Raw genomic sequence first — 26,531 nt, forward strand, 5'->3', positions numbered from 1 at the left:
AAAATATATACTTCTTATTGTACTTCATCTTCTTTGTCGTTTTTGTTATGTATTGCATCGTACTTCTGCTACAAAAACACCAAATTTCAAAACATATGCCGGTGATATTAAACCTGATTCTGGTTCTGATTCTGACAATTAATCTTAATGAAACAAATTAGCAGTGATTAGTGATGTGACAATGACTTTTACTTCATAATCTAACAAGGAAACGGAACAAGATAGCAGACGCTGCAATTCCAGAATGATGAAACAAAATTTCAGGGGATACTCAGAAGGTCAGGCAGCATCTGTAAAGAGAGAGAAAGAGTTAATGATTCAGGTTGATCTCACTTTGTTGGAATTACTACTTATTCCTAGCCAACATGGAGGATGACTATACCTCTTAAGCAAAATTCAGCTTAATCAGACCTCAGGCTGTGCAATCATCAAGTTAACTAATGCTGTCACCCAAAGCAGCTGTTATTGCTTACTGAGGTTGGCATCAGTGTGAAAAAGGACTTTTATAAAACATTCCTGAAACTCAGACTTCTGCTTCTTTTATGATGGTTGGCATCAAGATTGAAAAAGATCATTATAATGGTATTATAGCAGTTGTAATTTACTGCCAAATTATTTCAATAGGACAGTATTTCAAAAGCTTGAACATTAATTTCCTGGGTTTTATTATTTTCTGATGTTTTTAAGTCTCGAAGAGTTACTGCAGCTTCACGCTTTAAAATTATTTTCTCAGACCATCCACAACTGAGCACAATTAACACTCGATAACCTTTGTTTACTCAGCTGTGGTTGAATGAATCACATCAGTTTTCCTCAACGATAAAATCAAAGGCATCTGTGTCTCTTTTTATTAGTGTTTATATGACCTTTTCCAGGGCACTGATCCAGCTGGCTTTATTTATCTGCATGGTTTTATTTCTAGAATGATAAGGTTAACCTTATAACTTTACAAGGCAAAGAACTCTTCACTCAAAAGACAATACTGACTTCTTTATCCTGTGAAGATCATAGTGTTGGAAAAAGATTCTACTGCTTTTCCAGAATATATAACGAATAAACTCTTCTCAGGGTTCCAGCCAGGTACAGGTATCGATTTTAACCTTCTGTTTCAATGACAAACTCTGCCATTTTTACCAACGATGATGCCTGGCATGTCTAGTCTGGTGGTATTTATACCCCTGCATCCAGCCCTCCTGGTTAGTCCTCATCCAGCCAGGTTTCCACTATGCCACCTTACTTACAATCAAATTTCTGCCCTTACTTAGAGCGAGACATTCATCTTCGTTAAAATACTTTTCCTCTAGTTTTGTTTCAATGGCTTTCTTCACCAGGTGGTCCCAAAAGCCTTTGACATGGAACAGTAGTTTTGTGCTGTCAAAGTCAATCCTTTGGCCATTGGGTTACACGGAGAAATTGGCAGAAGCAGAACATTGCACTCGCAAAAGTATTTTCACAAAGACGAAGGTCTCGCACCAAATAAGAACTGGAATTCATTTTAAACAAGATGGCATAGCAGAAACCTGACTGGATGAGGACTAACCGATCAAGAGGGACGGATGGACGATGGGGTATATATACACCACCGGACTAAATATGCCCAGGCATCATCTTTGATGAAGACGACAACCTTCAGTTAAAATGGAAACCTGTACCTGGCTGGAAGCCCAAGAAGAGTTGATTCATCTTAGTGTTGTGTTTCCATTTCTGTTTCTTAGTCATAAGCTATTCTGTCGATAGGACAATGTTAAACTGTTCATGAATATTAATTCCTTGGGTTTTATTATTTATTAACTAAGTATTATTCAGTAATTTATTTTAATGGCTCTGAAAGAGCTTCACACATCAATATTATTTTCTCAGATCATTCTCACCCAAGCTCAATTAACACTTGATAACCTCTGTCTGTATTTGGCAGAACATCAAAGTACAGTGGATTCCAGTTAATTGGGACACGTCAGAACCCGTACATTTTGCCCCAAATAAGTAGCTGCCCCAATTAGCCAAAGTTTCATGGAAATAGTTAAAAGTGTACAAGAAGAAGCAAAATACCAGTTAACTGATAATAAATTATTTATTTAAGTGAAATGCAGAACAAATTGTAACACTACCAATGCTACAACAGTACTATAAAACTGTATTAGTTCCCAATAGTCAATCAACAGAAGCGTACACCGCCATGTGTGGGGTATCCAAGGAGGGGTAGCAGCTCTGCTGAAGGAGCCTGTTGTGTCCATTCTGGGGCAGTTCACTCATTTTTATTTTACACCAGACACTCTGCACTCACCTGTGGCTTCAGGTAGCTGTTTGCATGCAACAATAACCAGGCCTTGGTACACCGGCAGGCATTACTAAACAGGCAGGCTAAACCAGGTGAGGCTAGCCAGAGGACCTCATACCCCAGTGAAATAGGGACATATCCGACCTAGCATGTGAAGTCAGCAGAATGGGCAGATGAGACCAATAGTGAATCAAACAGCCAAAAAGGAGGTTCTGCATTTATTCATGGAGTGTGAAGCACTTGATAAGGCACAGAAGTCATGGTTATCAATTGCAACCAAGGAAGATCTTAGTCTGTGATGACTACTTGTGCCACTGGATCAGAACTTCCAAAGTTGAATAAGTGTAACAGCTTTTCCACTTGAAAGTCTCTCCTGGACGTTTCATTGTTATCATCCGATATGATGGACAATCAACACGCTGCCGTGTTCTTTTGATTGACTGTAAATGAGCAAAATTAGCACAGGCACCCAGTGCCAATAATGAAATACCTTCATACAAATGATATTGACAATTGCATCCTCCAAATCTTCATTCTCATTGAAACATTCAAGATGATTGTGGATACCTTCAAATTCCTTGTAGTTCCGAATTTGCTGAAGTAGTGAAATACTTTCATTTTCACTCCCAGCCACTTTTGGCATCTTGAAGCCTGAATGCTTGAAACCGTGGTGAGCAAAACAAATCTAAGTTGTCTTACTGCTGATTTCTCACCAACTATCAGTGACTGCTTTTTGAACAAAAACACACACCAATGACGCTATTTAAAAGCTGTTTGCTCTATGCATGTTGTAGTGTCAAATAGCTACACAAGTTCAGGCAACAGACACTAGTTAGAAACTCACAAACAAGAGAAAACCTGCAGATGCTGGAAATCCGAGCAACACGCACAAAATGCTGGAGGAACTCAGCAGGCCAGGCAGCATCTATGGAAAAAAGTACAGTCGATGTTTTGAGCCAAATCTGTTCAGCAGGACTGGCGAAAAAAAGCTGAGTAGATTTAAAAGGTGGTGGGGGGGGGGGGGAGGGAAGAGAGAAACACCAGGCAATAGGTGAAACTTGGAGGGGGAGGAATGAAGCAAAGAGCTAGGAAGTTGATTAGTGAAAGAGACAGAAGGCCATGGAAGAAGGAAGAATGGTGGGGGGGGGGGGGGGGGAGGTGGTGAAGGAGCACCAGAGGGAGGCAATGGGTGGACAAGGAGATAACATGAGAGGGGGACAAGTGGATGTGAAATGGTGAAGGGCGGTTTGTTGGAGGCATTGCTGGAAGTTTGAGAAATCGATGTTCATGCCATCAGGTTGGAGGCTACCCAAACAGAACATAAGGTGTTGTACCTCCAACCTAAAAGTGGCATAATCCCGACAGTGGAGGAGGCCATGGATGCCCAACAAGCTGGATCTCCCAGTGGCCATCCATTTTAACTCCACTTTCCATTCCCATTCCGAAATGTCTGTCCACACTTAGGTTGGAGGAACAACACCTTATATTACATTTGGGTAGCCTCCAAACTGATAGTATCGATTTCTCAAGCTCTCAGTAATGCCTCCAGCCCCCCTTCACCATTTCCCATCTCCTTGCCCCTCTCTCATGTTATCTACTTGCCCACCCATTACCTCCTTCTGGTACTCCTCACCCTCCTTTCTTCTTTCTTCCATGGCCTTCTGTCTCTTTCACCAATCAACTTCCTAGCTCTTTGCTTCATCCCTCCCCCTCCAAGTTTCACTTATCACCTGGTATTTCTCTCTCCTCTCCCCCCCCCATCTTTCAAATCTACTTCTCAGCATTTTCTCCAGTCTTGCTAAAGGGTCTCAGCCCAAATCTTTTCCCCCATAGATGCTGCCTGGCCTGCCAAGTTCCTCCAGCATTTTGTGTGTGTTGCTAGTTGGAAACTGTTCAGTAATAGTCTTCAATTCAATTTGAATGGCATAGTGTCCCAAATAAACTAAGGGAATCCTGGTTATTTTCTCAATTAGTTTTTGTCCTTTAAGAGTAGTCCAAAATTAAGCAGTTGCCCTGATTAACCAATGGAATTAACAGGAATCCACTGTACTTTTGACAATATATTCACAACTTCAAATATATCCAAGGCGTCTTGAGAGCAGAAATCTAACATTCATTAATACTTTGATGGAGAGCGCTGGAACACTGCTTTATTGCAAGCACCAAATTTCTGATATGACCTTAACCCAAAGCCTTATGAACATCAGGATCAGGTTTACTATGACTGACTTACTGCACGTTAGGTGAAATTTGTTGTTTGGTGGGAGAGGTCCAATGAACATACCAATAAACCTTTGATACTCTAATCCAGGGACACTCTCCGGAATATCCCGGCCAACACTTACACCTCAGCCAATTCTTGGAACAAATTATCTGATGATTATCACAATTCTGAGGGAGTTTTCTATGCATTTTCTCCATCACAATAACAAACACTCTACAAAAATGCTTTATTGTCTATAAATAGCTTTAAGATTTAGACTGTGAAAAGCGCTGGGCAAGTACACTTCTTTCATATTGTGATATACTAATATCCATTATGCTAACACTCAATTTCAAATTAAAGGAAGAGATTACTTCTTCCTCATCAATGAAATACCAAAATGTTTGGGTTCAGTTTGGGCAGTATTTCTTTTTAAAAAGAAGTTTGTTTATAAATTGCTGTACATTCTCTTCATTCACAATTGTATAACCAACTTTTTGAAAACTTTGCAGCGAATATACATAATCAAGTTGATCAACGTGAAAATGACACAGGCATATCAATAGCTTATGTATTTTTGGTGTTACTAGGAGTATTAATGAAAGGGATTTCAACAAGTTAACTATGTATGTATCTTTGGCTGAAATAAATTAAATGCATGTTGGTACAATATTGCTTACTGAGGCTAAAGGTTGATTTTTTTCTTAAAATAGAGACAGTCTCCAAAGATAATTGCAAAAAATTTGTTAACGAAGGTTCTTGGGATGCCAATATCCATACGTTATTATGAACTAAACAGGATGATTTTTCTCTACTCAATTCAGTAAAACCACAAACGAGCATTCGGAATCCACGTGATATTTCTGCAGTTTGTCAACTAGAAAATCTTGCTCCCTAGTGTCTACCTTTTAAACTTGTACTGATACTGCAAACTATATAAAATCAGGATTGCTGTATTAGCAGGCTCACAAAGAAACTAAGAAATGTAGATATTAGACACTGTAAATTGTCTATAGGACATGATGTGATGAGAGATGGAATTGGTGGAGCTGATGACAACACGGGGACAGCAAGAACGGGATTAATACAGGATTGCAGTAAGTGGGTGATTGTGGTTGGTGAGGATTTAGTGGACTAAACGGCCTACTTCCATGCGGTTATCTCTCTATAAATAGAGCATTCATTAATCTGCTTAATAAACTGAAGCTTTCTTTACTCAATGTTTAACTCTCACTTATGTTATATTTGACCGTGGTTGCACTGCATGTCATTATAACACATATCATTTAAAAATGTACAACTATGGACTGAATTTAAGACTATCTGTGACTTGTCCATATTCCTGTGATTGCCCCAGATGCAAACGGCTAAAGAAAGCCCCTCTTTACAGTTTAGAGGGATGGTTGATAAGGTGTCTGGAAACACAATGCAATGGCCCAGAACTGTCTGGAAATTGATCAAGAAGCAATGTGATGCTTAACATTAACTCAATTTTATGTATGTATGTAATCAATTAATGCTATGATAGGTCTGTAGCCAGCCAGGTTGCGCTAGAGAAGTGCATAAGAGGTATGTGATTTTGATTGGTCAATGGAGAAATGACCAAGACAGTCAGCAGCTTACTTCCTAGCAATATAAAGTTCTGACTATTGAATGAACTGGAGTGCTGAGTGATTCTTTGATTGTCTTCTGTTCACACATTAGTATTAAAGATGACACCATGGTCTTCAATCAAGATAGTACGGTATCCTATGGTTGCAAAAAAGATATAGATATTGAACTTTCACAAAAATGCCAATCATTATTTTTTAACCAATTTTGCAAACATATCTAAAGTCTCTAAGTTTTAACAAATATGCACCCATTGCTCTACTTCTTCATTATGCATAATATTAATGCCCCAGTAGATCATCAGGTCAATGGGTGCAAATATTCATTCATTGAATATTGGATTATCCATCGGTCAATTCTTATATCCGTTAGACAATCACTAATTCACTGAACTATTTAAGCATAGGCACATGTAATTAAAAATTCCTATTAAATATCCCATTGATAAGGTCACCGGAAATGGAGAGAGAACAAGTGAAGCTGTAATGATGGTAATCATCTGGAGCTTTTTGGCTTCCGGGATGGAAACTCTTCACCACTGAAAGAAAAATGATTTCCATCCTGGAAGCAAACAGTGAGTGAGAAATCTCTTCATCCAGTACCTGGTTGTTTCCCTCATTTACTTTGAAATGGAAATATGGACATTTCCCAGAGGAAGGTATATCAAATCTAAAAATGTCAAGCTGAAAATAGCAATAGAGTCCTAGAGAAGTATAGCACAGAAACAGGTTGTTTGACCCATCCATTCCATGCCAAACCATTTAAACTGTCTACTCCCATTGAGCTGCACTGGGACCATAGCCCTCGATATCCCTACAATCCACGTACCTATACACATTTCTCTTAAATGCTGAAATCAAATTCCATGCACCACTTGCACTGACAGCTCATTCCACACTCACGACCCTCTGAATGAAGAGGTTTCCCCTCATGTTCCTCTTAAACTTTTCACCTTTCATCCTTAATCCCTGACCTCTAGTTATAGTCCCACCCAAACTCAGTGGAAAAAGCCCGCATGCATTTACCCTATCTATACCCCTCATTATTTTGTATTCCTCTATTCCTTGGAATGAAGAAAACTGGGAGGAGATTTGATAAAGTCCTAACCTATTCAATCTTTCTATATAACTCGGGTCTTCCAGGCGCAGCAACATCCTTGAATATTTTCTCTGTACTCTTTCAGCCTTATTAGTTTGATCATAACCAACATATTGAGGAAGATTGTCTAAAGGATATAAGAATTAGCTGATAGAAATTTTGCTCCCACACTTAAATTTACCCTTTGGTAGTGGTCAGGACACAGGAATGACAAAAAACAAATGGCATCTACCACAGAACAAAGAAAACAAGGCTTTATTCCACAGTGTATGTGGTAGATAATTGAGAAGGCAGATTTCCATCATATTTTTGGATCAATAGTCATTCAGATTATTAGAAATAAGATCTGTACCTTATTTCCATACGACTGTTATTTGCTTGGAGCAGCACTTATTTTGCTACTTTTGTCAGATCTATTTTATAATAAAAAGTCACTAATTTTTAGTCCTTCAACTTTCATTTGATTGACAGGGATTTCCTTGATGCTCACTTCAAAATTCACACATGAAAAGCTCATTACGCAGAATACTGGTGAAGCATAGCGGAGAACAGATGGTGTGGGGTTATTTAACTTCTGGATTGAATCTCACATGGCAAAGTCTTGGATTAATTTGAGGTTTTCTTGATAGAGTAAAAAAAATCTAATTTTACTATCTCCCACAAAATAACCTGTAAATGGGTGCAGGGAGTTTTAAGTAAAACATTATTATTTGATGCTAATGCAAGTTATTTCAGCATAAGTAGCTTTAATACATCTCACTGAGTTTAGGTACATCCATCATCACGGAAGCTGGTCATATCTGGAATATTAAAATTAAAGGCCTTCGTCATTTCTATTTTCAACAAAGCATACAAAGGAAAAAAAATAAGAATATGTTTTAAAGTTTGCTAGTTCTATGTCAAGAAGTTTTGCTCCTGGCCATTTAATTCCACATGGCATTGCAATCAAAGAGAGTGGAATTTAACAGATACACAGCTGCTGAACTGAAGAGAGAGGGCACAGAAAAAACAAAGACTCCATTCCGTCTGTGCTCAGTCTGTTCTTGAGGTACAGTATTTGTAAATAGAATACACAGTGATTAAAGTAGTAGATAAATACTTCTGTACTCTCGTTATCCACGGCAAACAAGAAAAAATATTTTAACAATCACAAATTCTTTCATTACTGCACAGTTGGCTTAGAAGGAATATTGATATTGAATACTTTTCCCCCGAGTGATTTTGAAGTAACTTTGAGTTGGTTGTGCATGGACGTAGCAATCTATATTCGTATTCCAAGAGGCTATTTACAGCTTTCAGTGATGTTTTATAAACGTGTGTAGTATTCTGAATGTGTTTAGAAAGAGAGTATGTGCATACGCTCTGTGTATGCCTGTCGGTCGGTGTGTGTATGCACTTTCGTATTCTTGTGCTGTATTTTGCATTTCTGCCTGTTTGTTTGTCTGTGCGCATGTGCTAAGTCCTTGTAACAGAACCATTGCAGGAGACAACACGCAAGTGTTGCCATTCTTCCAGCATCAACATAGCACGTCCACAACTTACTGACACATATGCCTTTGAAATGTGAGAGGAGATCTGAGCTCCCAGAGGAAACCCACACAGTCAAGGGGAGAACATACAAACTTCTAGCAGACCACGTCGTGAATTGAACCCTGATCACTGGCACAGTATTAGGCTAACGGCTAAGTTACCTTGCTGCGCCCTTACATCCCCTAGAATACCATGACTTCCTTTAACTGCTCACCTGTAAAAGACTTTTGTATTGTTGGAATCACTTCTGATGGAGATATTTAAAAAGTATTTGAATAAAACAAAACTAAAAAAAAAACATAAAATAGTAACAAACAATTAAATGTTAAAATAAAATTGAGTGACTCAAGAAATTAATGCAGCTACCTTTACGAGTATCTGTTCATTTGGCAATACTACCTAGTACAAGGATGAAGGTCAGAGGTGAAGTGCCATGACCCCACTAAGCATCAGTGCTCAGTCGTAGGGTCCAGTGGAGACTCCAGCAGCAGAGTCCTGGCATTTGGCCTCCAACTCATTTCGGTCTCCATGCTGGGTCAAAGTGTGAGGAGGTCGTAGATGGCCCGAGGCCCAGGTAGTTAACAGCTGGTGATTCTTTAAAGACCCTTCAGTCTCACTCAGCTCAGGACAGCTCAGTGTGTGTACCTTGTTATCAGTGGGCGTTTTTGCCTGGAATTTCTCATTTCTCAATTAAGGATGGAATTACAGTACAATTTCTAATGCACCTCATGTATCTAGATTTAGCAGTAGTTTAATTTTGCTCTTTATTATCATGTCGTATTATCCTTAGAAGGGAACACTGAGGCAGATACCAGTAGTAACCTTCCAGTCAGGTGTAGAGCTTTAGAACTCTCTTGGAACATTCAAGAACAAACACAAATGAATGACTTTATTTCCCGCTACAGTTACATGTCATTACCATCTTATGGCATTCTTTAAACTAGAAAATGAATGACTGAAAAGTGAAGCAGTTGAGACAATTTACAGCAGCAAGAAAACTTAAAATATTGTTGAAACATAGATCGTTCAAGGTGCGCACTGAACCTAGTAGTAATGGTGCCCTCTAGTGGCAACTGAGATTGCTGCTTGGGACATTCACCCACACTGAATGCTTGAGGAATACATCTCACCGTTACATGGTTAACTGAAGAGCAAGCCATTACAATCAGCACAAGGCTCTCAGTCTCCTGGGTAACACTGCTCCCCAAAAGTTCCTCAGTCCAGAACTACCTACAGTAGGCATCTCAAGTCACCAGAAAGATAACAAAGTTATCTCCACAAAATCCTCTTAATTCTCTAGAAGGATACATGACCCAATATCAGAATCCTCCATGTCAACATTGCCAGCGCTAAAATTCCAAACGCCTATGCTGTTCACATGCACAAAGCTGAGATCTTTAACTGGACACTAATGTGGGAGGATATTACAAGATGGTTAGACAAAAAGATTCAAAGGTGTGTTGAAAGACTTCTTGGAGAAATGGGTCATCCCTAAATTGTCCTTGGAATTTCTTGCCCATGACTATTCAAAGTGTAGAAGGAGCATTCAAAATAGTATTAAGGATCTCATGGCCAGGCACTGCGAGCACATTGAAGGCCAGTGTAAACAGCAGAAGTTACTTCACAAAGCTTCAGCACTTCCTGCCCGATCTGAGTCGGTGAGTCCCCCAATGGAAGAGTTTTTGGGTTCCCCCTTGGCATCAGCAGTCACCTCAGAATACGTAAAACAAGTCACCATACCTTCGGAAGGATGCAATAGCATCCAAATCTACTATTAACAAATATTTACATTTTTATTATTGTTTTAGATCAATATAGCTAGTATCTCAAGGTTAATAATTTGACCATTTGGATTGGTTGGTTCTAAGATGTGTTAAAACAATTAGGAGCGAGTATTTGTCTCCTTAAAGCAGCTCCAGTATTTGGTGAGATCATGGCTGAACTTTATCATCAACTACATTTTCCTGCCTTCCCTCTATGTTCCTTAATGCATTTGGCGTAAAAACATTGCCTCAAAGGGCCAATGACAACTCTGTACTCCTTTTCCAAAAGATTCTCACTCCCTTTTGCCCCGTTTCTCTCTTTCTCCCTCATCTTTTCCACTAACATCCTACAAGCAAGACCAGAGTGGGGGGGGGGAGGAACAAGTGAGGGAGAGAGGGAGGATAAACAAGCAGAAGAGAGGGAAGGAGAAGGAAGAGTGGGATGGAGAGAGACCAAGAGTGAGAACACCGTCACGCTCTTGTTATTACTACAAATTTCTCCATGTTTCAGTTACCTGAATAGTTAAGTTGCCTAATTTCCATGTTAATCAAGTTTGGTGACTATTCTACCATTTGTAACAGAGAATGATTTTACCCAAGCTACAAATAACCATTCTCCACTCACTGCATCTTTCCAGAGAAATTATCTGCTTTCATCAAAAGTATTTTCCACTTTTTCTGTTTCATCCATTTTTTTAAATTACGCTTTGGTGTTAAGTAAATAATCTTGTTATACAATAAATTGTCGTATATTAAAAGAAAACTGCCTCACCAGCACCTTTTGACTGATGTGGTGCTGTCAAGAACGAGCACTTAGCATAAATTTATTTTGGAAATATAATAAATTTTGTTATTGACGTCAATAAATAGGTGGCCATGACAAAGTCATCTGGGGGATGGGGGGAGAAATCTCATTATTAAAACTTGCACATCAACATCTATTGCCAAGCAGCCACTAGTGAGTTCCGGCTCAGTATCATAAAGGTGAGACGGCCTACCTGAGCAGAGGAGTGAGTGATGGTCGTCACCATTTCATTCTGGACTCCATCGGGATCCCGATTTCTCTTCCTATTAGGTTTATTCTGTTTTCAAGACACAATGAGGGACCATCAATGATCTCGCTTCACATTATGCTTTGTGTCAACTGCTTCTTGTAAGATGAGGAACGGCATTTTACAAGCTGCAGGTAGAGGATAATTTTTGTGTTGAATATGGTGACTATATACTATAGCCAGGAGGTGGACTGAACAAGTAAAACACTTGTCAATCAAATTTGACAACCAATTGGCTATATCTCACTGGGACGGACCATGCCCATAATTTATATATAGCCATCCTCCACTTTCTGTATTTTTGTGGAGACCTTGCTGTAATTGTATTGAGTGAACAAGAAGGAGCATTCACATTTTACAGTGTAACCCGGTGAGATTTTATTGGTAACACTGCTGCCTGACAATATGGAAATTAATAATGCAGATACTTCTTACCTTGTTTGACAATGTTGCCAGCTTTGCCATAATTTCAGCTGTAGATCTGAGTCAAGACAAAAGAAATAAATGTGTCTAATAAGTAAGTTGCATTGAATTCCTGGTTCGGTCTTTATTGCCGGTAAGTTTTAAGGCCCACACAATTCCCAGGGAGTAACCTCAAGTTCAGTCAATTTCCACTCCAGCAAATTCATCCAGGAAGATTAATACATCACACTGCATGTTGCTTTTTAAAACTATGGATAATTCTTACTGTATTCTAGATACAATAATTCATGGCGAAGTAGATTTTAAATACTCAGGCAAATCATTTCTCACAGTACACTGGTGGAAAAGAATAGCTCAGAGGCAAATGTCCATTTTCCAGCTAATCCATATATCCAATTTGAGTAACATTGGGGATAAGGGAAATGAGAGAGAAGTTCTAACTGACAACTGATCCAAGGCTACCCATTTTGCACAACTCCCCAATGTAACATAACATTTATCCAACATACAGCTTGCAATAACAGATACTGTAGCCCGTAAATGGGCTGACCACCAAAAGTAAGCATGCAGATTGCCTCTTGAGTCGTATGTGCTGGTAATCCAGTAGCTGTCAATTACAACAATTATTGCACACATAGGCCTAACTCGCATTTTCTTAGAGCTGGCCTCTACTAGCAAAAAATTTTTTTTAATGAAATGCAGATGCCGGAAATGTGAGATAAAACAGAAAATAGTGGTAATATTCAAATGGTCAGGAAGCATCAGTGGAAAGAGAAACAGTTAATGTTTCAAGGCCAGAGCCTTCTCTCAGGGATGAAGATAACCTGCACCTGTTAAGGAGGAGATGCTTTGTGGCCTCTTTTTAGAATTTTTCTCCAATTTGAACCAACAAGGGAAAGAGAAAAGAAATAGTGCGCATGGATCCCCAGGTTTTTGGCTGCTACACGGTTGTACAAGAAGTTGGTGAGAATTTAAAGTATTGTGTGCAGTTTTGGTCACCTAACCACTGTAAGGATTTTAATAAGCTTGAATCAGAATCAGGTTTAATATCACCAGCGTATATTGTGAAATTTGTTAACTTAGCAGCAGCAGTACAATGCATTACATGATAATAGAGAAAAAATTAAATCAATTACAGCAAGTATATATATATATGTATATTAAATTTAAAATAGTGCAAAAACAGGAATAATACATTTTAAAAAGTGAGGTAGATTTCATGGGTTCAAAGTCCATTTAGAAATCGGATGGCAGAGAGGAAGAAGCTGTTCCTGCATCACTCAGTGTGTGCCTTCAGGCTCCTGTACCTCGTTCCTGGTGGTAGCAATGAGAAGAGGGCATGTCCTGGGTGGTGGGGGTCCTTATTGATGGACACCACCTTTCTGAGGCACTGCTCCTTGAAGATGTCTTGGATAATACGGAAAAGCTTACTACTTTTACAACTTTCTGTAGCTTCTTTCGGTCCTGCACAGCAGTCACCCACGCACCTCCCCCCACCCCCCCAATACCAGACAGTGATGCAGCCTGTCAGAATGTGCTCCACAGTACATTTGTAGAAGTTCTCAAGTGTCTTAGGTGACAAGCCGAATCTCCTCAAATTTCTAATGAAATATAGCTGCTGTCATAGCTGCATTTATATTTTGGGACCAATTTAGAGTCGCAGAGATCTTGACACCCAAGAACTTGAAATTGCTTAAAGAGTGCAGAGAAAATTTACAAGGATGTTGATATACTTGAGGACCAGGGTTATAGGAAAAGATTAAATAGATCAGGACTTTATTTCCTTGAGCCCAGGAGAATGACGGGAGGTCCTATGGAGGGAGGAGTAGCACCTCCAGTGAAGCAGCTTGTCACGTCCATGCCGGGGCAGCTTACTCACCTTTGGTCCCCACCACACATTCAGATCTCCCTGTGGCTCCGAGTAGCCATTTGCTTGTGACAGAGGCCACGCTCTGGTACACCGCATCAACAGGTGGGCTGAACTAGGTGAGGTTACCCAGCGGGCCTCTTACCCATTGAGTCAGGGACACGGCTGTCCTAGCAAGCAGAGTCAGCTCTGGTGGACTGGGCGGATGAGATCTACAGAGTTGATCTAAAGGCCAGGAAGGCAGTACCGCAATACTCAGTGGAGAGCAAAGGCACAGAAGACGTCATGGCCACCCACCACGACCAAGGAAGACCCCAGTTTGTGATGACTGTCCGTGCCCTGTACATGGACTTCTGAGGTCAAAGAAGTGGAACTACCCCAGTAATGGCTTTTCCACTTTAAAACTCTCCCGCACAGGTTTCCCATCATCATCGGACACGACAGGCAATCGCCAACCAACATCATTCAGTGAGGTGTTCATGGACTGGCAGCTGGGACACACTCTGAGAAAGTTACTTTCTTGGCACTATTAACACAGTAAGGTGCAGGTGACACCTTAAATAAGCAGCAATGCAAAAAAAAAACACACAAAACCCCAATGAAGTAACTCTATTCACGTCGGTGAACACCAGGATCAGTTGAGATGGCAGCGGGGCCTAGAAAGATGTCTTGTCAACCTGAAATAGCGTTATTTTGACAGGTACCAGACGTCTATCAGGAATTCAGCATTTGCAGAGTCAAGGTGGGACAGTAAAAGCTTAAAGCTGCTTGGATAGGAGCCATCAGTGTGACAACCTCTTGCATGAAGCCAGCACTGTTGATCAGCAAGATCCCATACTTCCAGTCATAAATTCTATGAAAGGTCGTAGTGGAGCCAATACTCCAACAGCCGCCAAAGACATTGGGCATCTTGGATGGTTGCAACTACCTCTAACATTCAAATACTATTACAAATTAAACCTACTATTAGAATGTAATATAGAAAGCATTAACATCAATTAAATTAACATTTATAATCAGGTAATAACATTTATAATCAGATTCACCAACTTCTGCATGAAGAAATTTCTAATTTCAGTCCACTGCATGCGGGTTGGTAGGACAACTGCCACATGTAATCTACCCCAAGTGGCAAATGGGTGAATTGGGGGGGGGGGTGTAGTCCAGGGCCAACAGCCAACACATAACTAAAGTATTAATCAAAGTTCAGAAGTATCTCATAGGCTAGAAAACATTTTTAGGAGAGTCCAAGGATGTGAAAATGTGATAATTTTTGATAATGCCTGGGTGAAAGAGGTACTAGGTAGAATCAAACAGCTAGACTTGATTTAAAAATAAATGTGAAGTGATTATTGGCTTCATTTTTTCAGGTTTACCATTTGCAATTCCAAAGCAGCTCCTCATTAAATACACAAGACTACACAAATACTGTGATGCTGTGGGTGGGTCCTATTTTTTAAAACTAAATTTGTGTGCAAACTTCTTCTTAAGCCCCCTCACCCGAACTGGGGCATCGGTCACCGACAGTAGTTTGCCAGCGCCTTCTGGCCTGGACCAGTCCTTCATGTCATCTCTAAATGTAGCCCGTCTTCTTGGTGCATCCCTCCTCTCCCAGGGATGAGGTCTTCAGGGCTTCTGTTGCCATTTCTGTAGCTCTGGACTTCTACAGAATAGGGCAGCTCGCCCCATGTCCTACCCACCTCATCAGCTGGGCGTGTGACCATCACAGCAGAGTTTGTGTTCAGACTACTTACTTTTAGATTTAACTCTTATTGCACAAGATGAATAGGACAAAGTATAAAAATTGGACAATTTGAGGAGTGGAGTAGATTTGATAGCTTAAATCTGCTATATATTTCCTTTAGTGACTCTACACTAAAATCACAGCATGGAGAAGCTCCAGCCAGGTTGTGCCGATGTTTTTGCTTTACAAGAACCTTCTCCGGACCTGTTTTTTCACATTGCAACAATCCTTTCAAATTTTCTCTTGAGGAAAGCTGAATGATCATTGGAGTTTTATGCAAAGCAGCCAATGGCAACAGATGCACATGTAAGAACATTTAATACCTTTACTTTACTCAGGATGCAGCATTAGAAATAATTGATGGTCTGATGCATTTCATAACATAGAGCTATATACTAGTCTCTACTGTAAATCAGCATCCAAATCTTAATCATCTTTCTGCATTTTACCTTCTGCTCAAGTCAGTGTTGTTAACGTTAGCTTTCTTCTCCATTTATCACAGCCCAACAACAGAATATGGTGGAACCTTATGTTGCACGGTCTCCTTACAACGACACTCAGAAAAATAAACCAGGTTAAAAGGCAAAGCTCTTATGAGCTAATATGTTAGTGGATCACGTGACTTTTTTTTTCTATTTTCTGTTTGCTGGGCGCCTCATTCATTGCATCTTTAATTAGGTGTTATCTAATTACATCTAGAAGCGGATGCCTTTAGGTGAAACAAGTTTGGTCTTGTTAACCACTTTCTCAACATGTTGCCTATAGGCCAGTTAACAAAGGGAAACTTTCTGTAAAGAAATGAATGACTATGTGTGGAACTATTCAAGTCTCAAACAGTTTCATTACTTTTTCAAATGATTATATAGGTGCTATGTCATTGATTGCAAATCATGGAAGGACTGATTGCAAGCAGTTTTCAAAACTTGACCAATTATAGGAAGGAGGAGATTGTACAGTTCAGATTACCAATTAATATTTATCACACAACCTCCATTATGTACTGGAACCATAGAAATGTAAGTTTATACACAGAGATCAGGTGGGGCTTGATGCAAGTAGCCATTGCAGATGCTCCAATTCGGAAGTAGTCAGGGGACAAAGAGCATCTTCAGAAAGAGAAGTGGTGATGTTTCAGTCCATTGGGGACCTGCCATGCCAGACGCTGCCCCACCTGCTGAGTATTTACAACACTGGTTTTATTACTGATGCACCTTCTGTTCTTATTCCGATTTCTAGCCTGTCTACTATCTTTGAACCCACGGTTCTGAGAATACCCTTTCCATTTTCTGTCTGAGCAAAGAATTGCTGAAGACCAAAATATACACAAGTAACAGACAACTGAAAAAAATGTTTATGTTCTTTCTTTATTTTTTTTAGGATCGAAGGTAGATTCAACTTTTCAATTTTGCTTAATTACCATTATGAACATTCTTACTGATAAACGGAGTTACTGACAATGCATGTTTGCACGTAGAATATCCAGTGTTTTTCTTCGGGAGACTGTGGAGTTAACTGTTCATGAACACACGGCTTGGTTACTATACAGTCTCCCTTTATTTTACAACGATTCTGTCGACCTTGACGTGCTCCCTTCCTCAAAAATAAAGCTGAAACCAAATCAGCTTCCTCATCTCTAAAGCGGTTCTTTCGACAAAATGTAAAATGCAATGAGCAAGAGTCAATCGTATTTTGAGCAGTGTAAGTTTCACTCTCTAAAATCCTTCAGCTTTAACGGGAGAAATCCAAGTCACTTCAATTGTCCTTTAAATCTTTAACATACACAAGAAGTTTACGCAGTACGACATACATGTTCTTCATACAGTACAGATAAGGAAAAGTATACTTTTCCGAATCTATTCTCACTTGATCACGTTATTCTTGATTCTGCAATTATAACCGATCAACCAACGAGCATAAAATATTTTCCTAAAAAATTAGACATCTTTGGAAACCGTATTTACTCCCTCAAAGGGGTGAATAACTTTCCCAAAGTTTTGCTAGTTGGAAATTGGAACGGCAGACTGTAACCTCTACGAGGCAACGTCAGAGGGCGCCGAGTTCACACAAATACAGAATAAATCACCATCAAATTGCCGCGCATCATCCCACCGGCATTATTTCTCCCAACAATCCCGAGGAGAGGTCAGATAATGCAGGAACAGCTTTGTGGTCAATCCCTGGGGAGGAAAACAATTCCATTCATTGCAGAGCGAGTGATGAAAGCAGGAGCCAATCAACGGGAAGAGAACCCCGTGATGTCATACAGTAGTCCAATCAGATCGCGGGAATATCGTCCGGCTCTAAAGTTGCGCCAAATTCAAAAAATACCGAGGACACAATTAGCAGCGGGAGAGCGGTATGCAGGCGAGGATCATGGAGTCTATGGTCACAGGCTGGAGGAGGCAGCAGCAGCCTTTGCAGGAGGAAGACGACAGCCCTCAAGCCGACGTACTGAGGAGGAAGCCATCGTCCAGCTCCCTCAACGCCCTCCGCATGTCCCTGAGGAAGAGGCTGCCTCTCAAGCAGGTGGACTTCAACGTGGATCACACTCCGACCTGGGAGAGCCTGGAGCTCGCCAAGAAGCCCACTGCCATCCAAGCCCTGGGGCGGACGGCGAGGAACACCTGGGGCAACGTCTCCCAGGTAAACCGCACCTTCCCGTTGTGTCGGCTTGAATGAAGCTGCTAACATTTAACACTAATTACGTTCAATAGGATCGCGCATCAGAGAAAAGTCAGAGTAGTCGCCCATAATTGGGGCAGCTGGGTTTTTTTTTTGCAGGTTCAGGATGTTAGTTATAATGCAAAATGTGATGAGTTGCATCTAGAGTTAAATCGTTTGCATTACGCTATCAGCTAGTATTAAACTAGCGAGAGCATTAAATTGAAAACAAAGTCAGCCATAAAATATAAAAACGTACACGTACAAAAAAACGAAATACAATGAATCAATTTAAAACAATCCTTAACTGTTACTTAAAGGTTAGATACGGGATGTTTACAAAAGTTTAGTAGTCAAGGAACTCCATCACGTTCTCGCTCTCTGACAATAGCATCGCGTCCCGCTGACGGGCACCGGAAATAATCCCAATTATATCCCTCGCTTTTGGAATTACCCACCGTCTGGAAAATAGCGGGGAAGGGTTTTTGCCTTGCGCTGGATGATCGAGCCCATTTCCCCTCCCCGTGCTCAACTATAACTGTTTTCTAAGTGTGTACGGCGGGTCGCATTTAAATGAGCTGATGTGGCATGCCACCGGGTCCCGGCGACGGTGTTTGGTTACATGTGGTGTTATTACTGGCAGCTTTCACTCGGGTAACTGCACTGCTGATTGGCTGTTGGTTTATTACTCGTATTTAGAGAGAGACAGCAAAAAGCGTCTGTTGGTGCGCCCTTCGGACTGATTATTCCATACAGGCGCACAGAAGGGGGAAACGCCCAGTACTCTGTAGTCTTAACATTCAGAGCAGGTGGATAAAGTGACGAGGTAGTTTGAGAGATCGAGTCCATCTAAGAGTCTAGTTACTTGCCCAGTGTGTTCTCAATGTTTTGTATGTACAGCGCAGTGGGAGGGGTGGAAGAGAGTTGGACCGACGTGGGAGGCTGTAGGCTGCTTTTCCCCAGGCAGCACAACTGGGCGCAGAGTCGGTGGGGGGTGGTGCCGGTTAGTGTGGCGGACTGAGCTGCGATCCCAACTCAGAACAACACACACGAAATGCTGGAAGAACTCAGCAGGTCAGGCAGCATCTGTGGAGGGAAATAAAGATTCGGCGTTTCGGGCTGAGGACGTTCAGGACTGGAAGGAGGCAAAATCAGGAATAAAAAGGGGGGAGGGGGAAGAGTACATGCTGGAAGGTGGTAGCTGAAACCAGGCGAGGGGGAAGGTAGATGGGGGAGGGGGGGGGGGTGAGTAGTTAAGAAGCTGAGAGGTGATGGGTGGAAAAGGAGGAGGGTGGACCATGGGAGGAAGGGGAAAAGGGGCACCAGAGGGGAGATTCTTCGCTTTTGTGAGGATCCCAAGCAAGAAAAAAATAGATAGACAAAAAGGAGGAGGCAGGGCGAATAGGTAGTAGCAATGTGACGAAAGTAAACCATGGAGACGAGACGGCAGATACTGGAATCTGGAGCAACATCAGTGGGAGGGAGAGAGATGGAAAAATATTTTGGGACAAAAGCCTGCACAGATGCTACTCAACCTGCTGAGTTCCAGCAGCAGATTGTGCTGTTAACAACAATCTTCTGGTGAAACTGTAAATGAGCAAATCAAAAACAAAATGCTTAACCCGTTTATAAAGCAGTCTGGGCCGCTAAGTATTGTAGTGTTTGTATTGGTCAAAGTTGTATGGTGTCCTTTCCTGCACACAAGTGTAGGCAGAACGAATTGATTGTTACTCTGGATCCGATTGAGCACAAAGTACACAATAACAATAATTTAAAAAGGCACAAATGTAAATACATGTAGCTTATATACATTGATTGTGTGTCCATAAAGTGACATTAGGCTGTACATAAGGTGGCTGATGAGAAATAATAAAGTGGTGCGGGAGTTGGTGGATGAAGGTGTTGGCTGACCCTGCTGCTTGAAAAGTAACTGTTTTGGAGACTAATGGTCCTGGTGTGGATGCAACACAGCTTCCTCCCTGATGGGACTGAACAAACCATCTGAGCAGGGTGAAATCCTTCACGTTACCTGCTCTTTTCCGGTTCCTTTCTGTATACAGGCCTGATGGCAGGATAGGCTGGTGGCAGTGGTGCATTGGCAGTTTTGCCTGGCAGAGCCTTCCTGTCTGCCGCGGGGCTGTTTCCGTACCGGGCAGTGGTGCAGCTTGTTGGGGCGCTCTGTACTGCACTTCTATAGGAGGATGTGAATGTAGATGTGCAAAAGTCCAGCTCTCTTCAGCATTCTCAGAAAGTGGAGGCATTGGTGAGCTTTCTTGATTTCTGGGACCATGAGGGTTGATGTAAGATGCGCACTCCCAGGAGTTTGAAAAGTTTGCAGTTTTCCACTGCTGTGTCACCAATAAGTGTGAGTGATGCAAGTTCTTCTGAAGTTGATAATGTCTGCAAGACAAAGGAGGTGGTTCAGGAAGAGGTTACTTGCCTCAAACTCTTCCACCACCTCTGTAGGCTATCTTATTAATGACATGCCAGTGGTGGGTCTCGGTGTGATTGCTCGGGTGTTTATCTGTGCAGTCACGTGTGAGCAGTGTACAGCAATGGGCTCCGTGCACAGCCCTGGGTCATCTATGATGAGAAGAGAGGAGTGGTTGTGCATCCTGACTACCTGAGGTCTGTTGGTTTGGAAGTCCAGCACCCAGTTGCACGGTGGTATATTTAGACCGAGGAGTAGGAGTTAGTTCACCAAGCTCTGTGGGACAATAGTGCTGAATGCCAAACTGAAACCCGGAAACATCATTTTGACATGTGTCCTTGTTTTCTAGGTTTCACCAGCTCGGACAGGTGTCAAAAGCAAATTCAAAGTCAATTATCAAATCCCACATTTTACTATAAACTACCTTGAGATTCATTTTCTCGAAGGTGTTTTCAGGGAAAAAGAAACACAACAGAATTTTACAAAACTATACATGAAGACAAGATGACACCAATGTACAAAAAGACAAACTTAAAAAAAATAATGCTGAGGATACGTGGAAAAAGTACTTGAAAGTGAGTTTGTAGATCGTAGAATCAGTTCACTGTAGTGGCAAATGAAGTTTACACACCAGTTCATGAGCCTGATGGTTGTAGGGAAATAACTGTTCCTGAACCTGGCAGTGTGGGACCCAAGGTTTCTGTACCTCCTGCCTGATGGTAGCAGCAAGGAGAGGGCATGTTCTCGATGACGGGAGTCTTTGGAAGCTGCTTTCTTGTAGCAGAGTTCCATGCAAGTTAACTCAATGGTGTGGAAGGCTTTGCCTGTGATGCTCTGGGCTATATCCACAATTTTCTGTAGCCGTTCCCATTCCCTTTTCCTGGGCATTGGTACTTCAATACCAGGCCATGTTCTGCTTCCCATTGCGTCTATTGGAGTCTGTCAAAATTCTTGGTTACGTGCTGAAAAGATGCAGACTTCTAAGAAAGTAGAAGTGCTGTCATGCCTTCTTTGTGATGGCACTTGTGTGCTGGTCCCAGGAATCTGAAGCTACTGACCCTTTCCCTATCTGCTCCCCTAATGAGGACTGGTCAGAGACTTTTCTCTTTCTCCTGTAGTCAATGATCAGCTCTTTGGTTTTGCTGACGTTAAGTGAGAGGTTGTTTTGCCACTGAACCAGCTTTTCAATCTCCCCTTTCATGCCAATTCCTCACCACCTTTGATTTGGTCAACATCAGTGATGTCATCAGCAAACTTAAATATAGCTTTGGAGATGTACTTAGCCACACAATCATATGTATAAAGTGAGTAGAGCAGGGGGCTAAGTATGCAGCCCTGTGGTGAACCTGTACTGATAGTGAGGTTGGAGGAGATGTTATCGATTAGTACCAACTGGGGTCTGACATTGAAGATCTATTTGCAGAAGGATGTATTGAAGCCTAGGTCTCAGAACTTATTGATAGTCTTGAAAGCTGATTTATAGTCAGTGAAGAGCATCCTGAAATATGCATCTTCATTGTCCAGGCTTTGTAGAGCTGAGTGAAAAGCCAATGAAATGACATTGGTTCTTGACTTGTAGTGACTGTAAGCTAATTAGAGCAGATCCAGAAGACTGAGAGGAACTCGAGTGTCTCAGTTCATCTGTTCCACTTCAATCGCATTTAAATTAGTAATCCTGGCTTTTGGAGGATAAACTTCACACTGTCAACTTCAATGATTTATTTGTAAGGGCAGAGTGCCTTGTGAAATAAATCTCAAGGTGTCATTTCCGGTCGTCTGGGAATGTGGTTGGTTCCGTCAATGTTATCGCTGGTTTCATTTGTTAACGCTACATTTGTCAACACTTCCACTTTTCTGGCATGTCTTTTCATAAAGTGGCATTTCTTTTTTTTTTGTTTTGTTCAATGGACTCTGATACTTTTAAATTCTCACTCGGAATAGTGTTGTTGATGGTCTTATCAAAACTAACATTTTAAATTCTACAGCTGTCAGATGTATTAAAGTTATCTGTGACTGTGCTGCTGGCAGGACAAGTGCTCCTTTTACAACTTGGCGTTTTAATTGTCCTTTTGGGGTAAATAAAAATAAATCTACAGCAAAAAAAAAACTGTAGAAGCACAACAGTTCAGACAGCATCTGTGGAGAAAACTGGCCCATAGCTAGGGTGCCTAGCTTTTGCACAGTCGCAGTGTCATATGACGTGGGTGATCATGGTCTATATATCTATCTGCTGCGTTCCTACAACACTTGTGATGTTTTTACTCCAGATTCCAGCATCTGTATTCTCTTGTATCTCCAATAAATCTACAATACTTATTGCCACCTTAAATATAGCCTAAACCAAGAATCAACAATGAGATAGTTGTGAAATGGGTTGGACACTAAGATAATTCTCAGTTACACGGGATGGGGAGCATGCCTTCATTGGTTAACATTCTTCTCTTCAAGTCAGATTAGTACTACAGTGGGCAATGCGCTGGTGAAGTTTGGGAAACATTAATATTCTGCTTCGCACCCATGAGCAGCCCAGTCAAGGAGCAAACGCAGCTGTTTCCTCACAGTTCTGATAGTCTGGTTTCAATCCCAACCTCCAATGATGTCGGTGTGAAACTTGCATGCTCTCCCTAAGATTGCAAGGGCTTCGCCCGATAACTTCAAACATTTAGACCATAAAACATAGGAGTAGAATTAGGCCATTTGGCCCATTGAGTCTACTCTTCCATTCAATCCTGGCTGATCATTTTTCCCCTCCTCAGCCCCACTCCTCGGCCTTCTCTCTGTAATCTTTGATGCCACATCCAATCAAGAACCTATCAAGCTCTGCCTTAAGTACACCCAATGACCTGGCCTCCACAGCTGCCTGTGGTAATAAATTCCACAAATTCATCACCCTTTGGCTAAAGAAATTTCTCCACGTCTGTTTTAAATGAACGCCCCTCTATCCTGAAGCTGTGCCCTTCTGTCCTAGACTCCCCCACCATGGGAAACGTCCTTTCCATATCTACTGTCTGGGCCTTTCAATATTAGAAGTTTCAATGAGATGCACCCCCCCCCCCCCACCTTGTCCTTCTAAATTCCAGTGGATGCAGGCCTAGAGCTATCAAACATTCCTCATATGATAACCCTTTCATTACTGGAATCATCCTCGTGAGCCTCCTCTGAATCTCTCCAATGCCAGCACAACTTTTTCTTAGATGGGGAGCCCAAAACTGTTCACAATATCCAAAATGAGACCTCACCAGTGCTTTATAAAGCCCCAGCATCACATCCCTGCTCTTGTATTCCATACCACTGAAATAGAAACATAGATAACCTACAGTGCAATACAGGCCCTTTGGCCCACAATGCTGTGCTGAACACGTACTTACTTTAGAAATTACCTCAGGTTACACATAGCCGGTCTCCACTATCTCTATTACTGGGCTTCGGCCCTCTCTTCCCCCCCCCCCCCATTCCTGATGAAGGGTCTCGGCCCGAAACGTTGGCTACTCTTTTCTCACGGATGCTGCCTGACCTGCTGAGTTCTTCCAGCGTCGTGTACATATTCTTTGATCCACAGCATCTGCAGTTGTATTTTTGTGTTAGGATTGGTCTAATGCAGGTGCAAGGTGGAATCCAAGAGAGTTGATGGGGTATGTGGACGGTAAAATTGTCTTTTTGGGGGGGGGGGGGGCAAGAGTATGATCAGTGTGCAAAAAGTGTGCTGAAGGGCCTTTTGCATTGCTGTGTAACTCTGGCACTACAAACATCATCGGGGAGTTTTACTATGAATCTTAGCCAAAATCTTGCCCTTTGTCAACATTGCTATCTGTGTCAGAATGTGTTGTGCAAAACAAAAGTTCCTGCATAACATTGACTACATGTGAAGATCTTTTGGGTTGTAGAATGTCAAAGATTAGCTTTATTTGTCACATGTACAGTGCAATGTTGAAACATAGTGAAATGCGTTGCTTTCCAACAAGTTTAATCAATGAAAATCATGTTGGGAGCAGACTGCAAGTGTCTCCATGCACGTCCACAATTCAGTAATCGTAACCGTACATCTTTGGTATGTGGAAGGAAGTTGGAGTTCCTGGAGGAGACCCCTGTGATCACGTGGAGAAGGTACAAGTTCCTTGTTTCGGAATATCGTGATGGATGCACTACAAATGCAAGTTCTGTCCTCTCCCATTCCAAATTGAAGCATCATGACGCACTGCGGGGGGGAGGGGGGAGGAATTTAAATGAAGTGAGTGATTGTGCATTTGTGTCGTTGTGTATGAAGTGCTGTTACAGTTGATGCTGCGATGCATCCTAGGATGCACTGGGATGTCAGTGATGTAACCTGGGGTCATCGGGTCTTTCAACATCACATTCTCGCCCTGGCTTGTGTCCCAGCAGCATTGGTCCATGACTTGCACCTCTTGATCCATAGTTACTTAGAGGCTCCCTCAGTAGCCTCTGTGACGGCCCTGATGGCCCTTTGCTTTGCAGGCTCCATAATGCCAGGGGGCGAGGAGATTCTGCATAGTGCAGCCCAGCAAAGCCTTCTATAGGCTCACATCATGCCCTCCACTGCATCATGGCACTGCTTTGCCAATCTGACGTGGTATTGAAAGGAGCTATCAATGAGCAGTGTGATTTAAGATTTTCCATAATGGTCAGTCGAAAAACAATAGAATTGATCTGTTGCCTACATGATGGATAAGCTATGCTTTAAATCAGGAGACCAGGATGGTAGTTTGCCTCCGTGGTGCCAGGGTCCAGGATGTTTCTGATCACGCCCAAGATATCCTGAAGTGGGAGGGTGAGGAGCCAGAGGTCGTGGTACATATAGGTACCAATGACATAGGTAGGAAAAGGGAAGAGGTCCTGAAAGGAGAATATAGGGAGTTAGGAAGGCAGTTGAGAAGAAGGACCTTAAAGGTAGTAATCTCGAGATTACTGTCTGTGCTACGCGACAGTGAGAGTAGGAAAGGAATGAGGTGGAGGATAAATGCGTGTCTGAGGGATTGGAGCAGGGGGCAAGGATTCAAGTTTCTGGATCATTGGGACCTCTTTTGGGGCAGGTGTGACCTGTACAAAAAGGACGGGTTACACTTGAATCCTAGGGGGACCAATATCCTGGCGGGAAGGTTTAACAGAACTGTTAGGGAGGGTTTAAACTAATTTAGCAGGGGGATGGGAACCAAAATGATGGAGTGGAGGAGAGGGAAAACAGAAATAGATCTAAGGTAGTGAGCACTAAGGATGTCAGGAAGGACAGGCAGGTGATGGAGCAAATTTGCAGCCATTGGGATGAGTTGCAGGGCAATCAATGCAAAAAGTACCAAATACTGGACTTAATGTGTTATACTTAAATGCACGCAGCATAAGGAATAAGGTGGATGATCTTGTTGTACAGTTACGGATTGACAGGTATGATATTGTGGCCATCACTGAGGCGTGGCTAAAGGATGCACGTCTCTGGGAGTTGAACGTCCAAGGATACATGGTGTATCGTAAGGATAAGCAGGCAGGTAGAGAGGGTGGCATGGCTTTAATGGTAAGAAATGATATTAAATCATTAGAAAGAGTTGACATAGGATCGGAAGGTACAGAATCTTTATGGGTTGAGCTAAGAAATCGCAGAGGTAAAAGGACCCCGATGACAGTTATCTACAGGCCTCCAAACAGCTGCAGTGATGTGGACTACAAATTACAACAGGAAATAGAAAAGGCTTGCCAGAAGGGCAGTGTTATGATAATTGTCGGGAGTGGATTGGGAAAATCAGGTTGGCACTGGATCTCAAGAGAGAGAATTTGTAGAATGTCTACGAGATGGCTTTTTAGAACAGCTTGTTGTTGAGCCCACTAGGGGATCGGCTGTGCTGGATTGGGTATTGAGTAAT

At 41.8% G+C, this 26,531-nt stretch overlaps 2 protein-coding genes across 4 annotated transcripts in view; one reads left to right on the plus strand and one right to left on the minus strand.

The window, feature by feature from the left end:
* The window catches only part of LOC140731518 (uncharacterized), a 37,665-nt gene extending 22,274 nt beyond the window's left edge, over positions 1 to 15,391 (minus strand). The window contains exons 1-2 of the mRNA XM_073052989.1: positions 15,326 to 15,391; positions 11,482 to 11,565 (exon numbers count right to left, since the gene is read on the minus strand). Coding sequence (XP_072909090.1) covers positions 11,482 to 11,565; positions 15,326 to 15,391 — 150 coding nt within the window. The remainder of the gene's footprint in view (positions 1 to 11,481; positions 11,566 to 15,325) is intronic.
* Positions 15,392 to 17,880: 2,489 nt separating this feature from the next.
* Positions 17,881 to 26,531, plus strand: part of LOC140731733 (protein PIMREG-like) — a 30,913-nt gene continuing 22,262 nt past the window's right edge. For all 3 annotated transcript variants that reach the window (XM_073053464.1, XM_073053465.1, XM_073053466.1), the window contains exon 1: positions 17,881 to 18,212. In XM_073053464.1, coding sequence (XP_072909565.1) covers positions 17,928 to 18,212 — 285 coding nt within the window. In that variant the 5' untranslated portion in view covers positions 17,881 to 17,927. The remainder of the gene's footprint in view (positions 18,213 to 26,531) is intronic.

Source organism: Hemitrygon akajei, chromosome 8, assembly GCF_048418815.1.
Source record: "Hemitrygon akajei chromosome 8, sHemAka1.3, whole genome shotgun sequence".
In the NCBI taxonomy this organism is placed as follows: Eukaryota; Metazoa; Chordata; class Chondrichthyes; order Myliobatiformes; family Dasyatidae; genus Hemitrygon; species Hemitrygon akajei.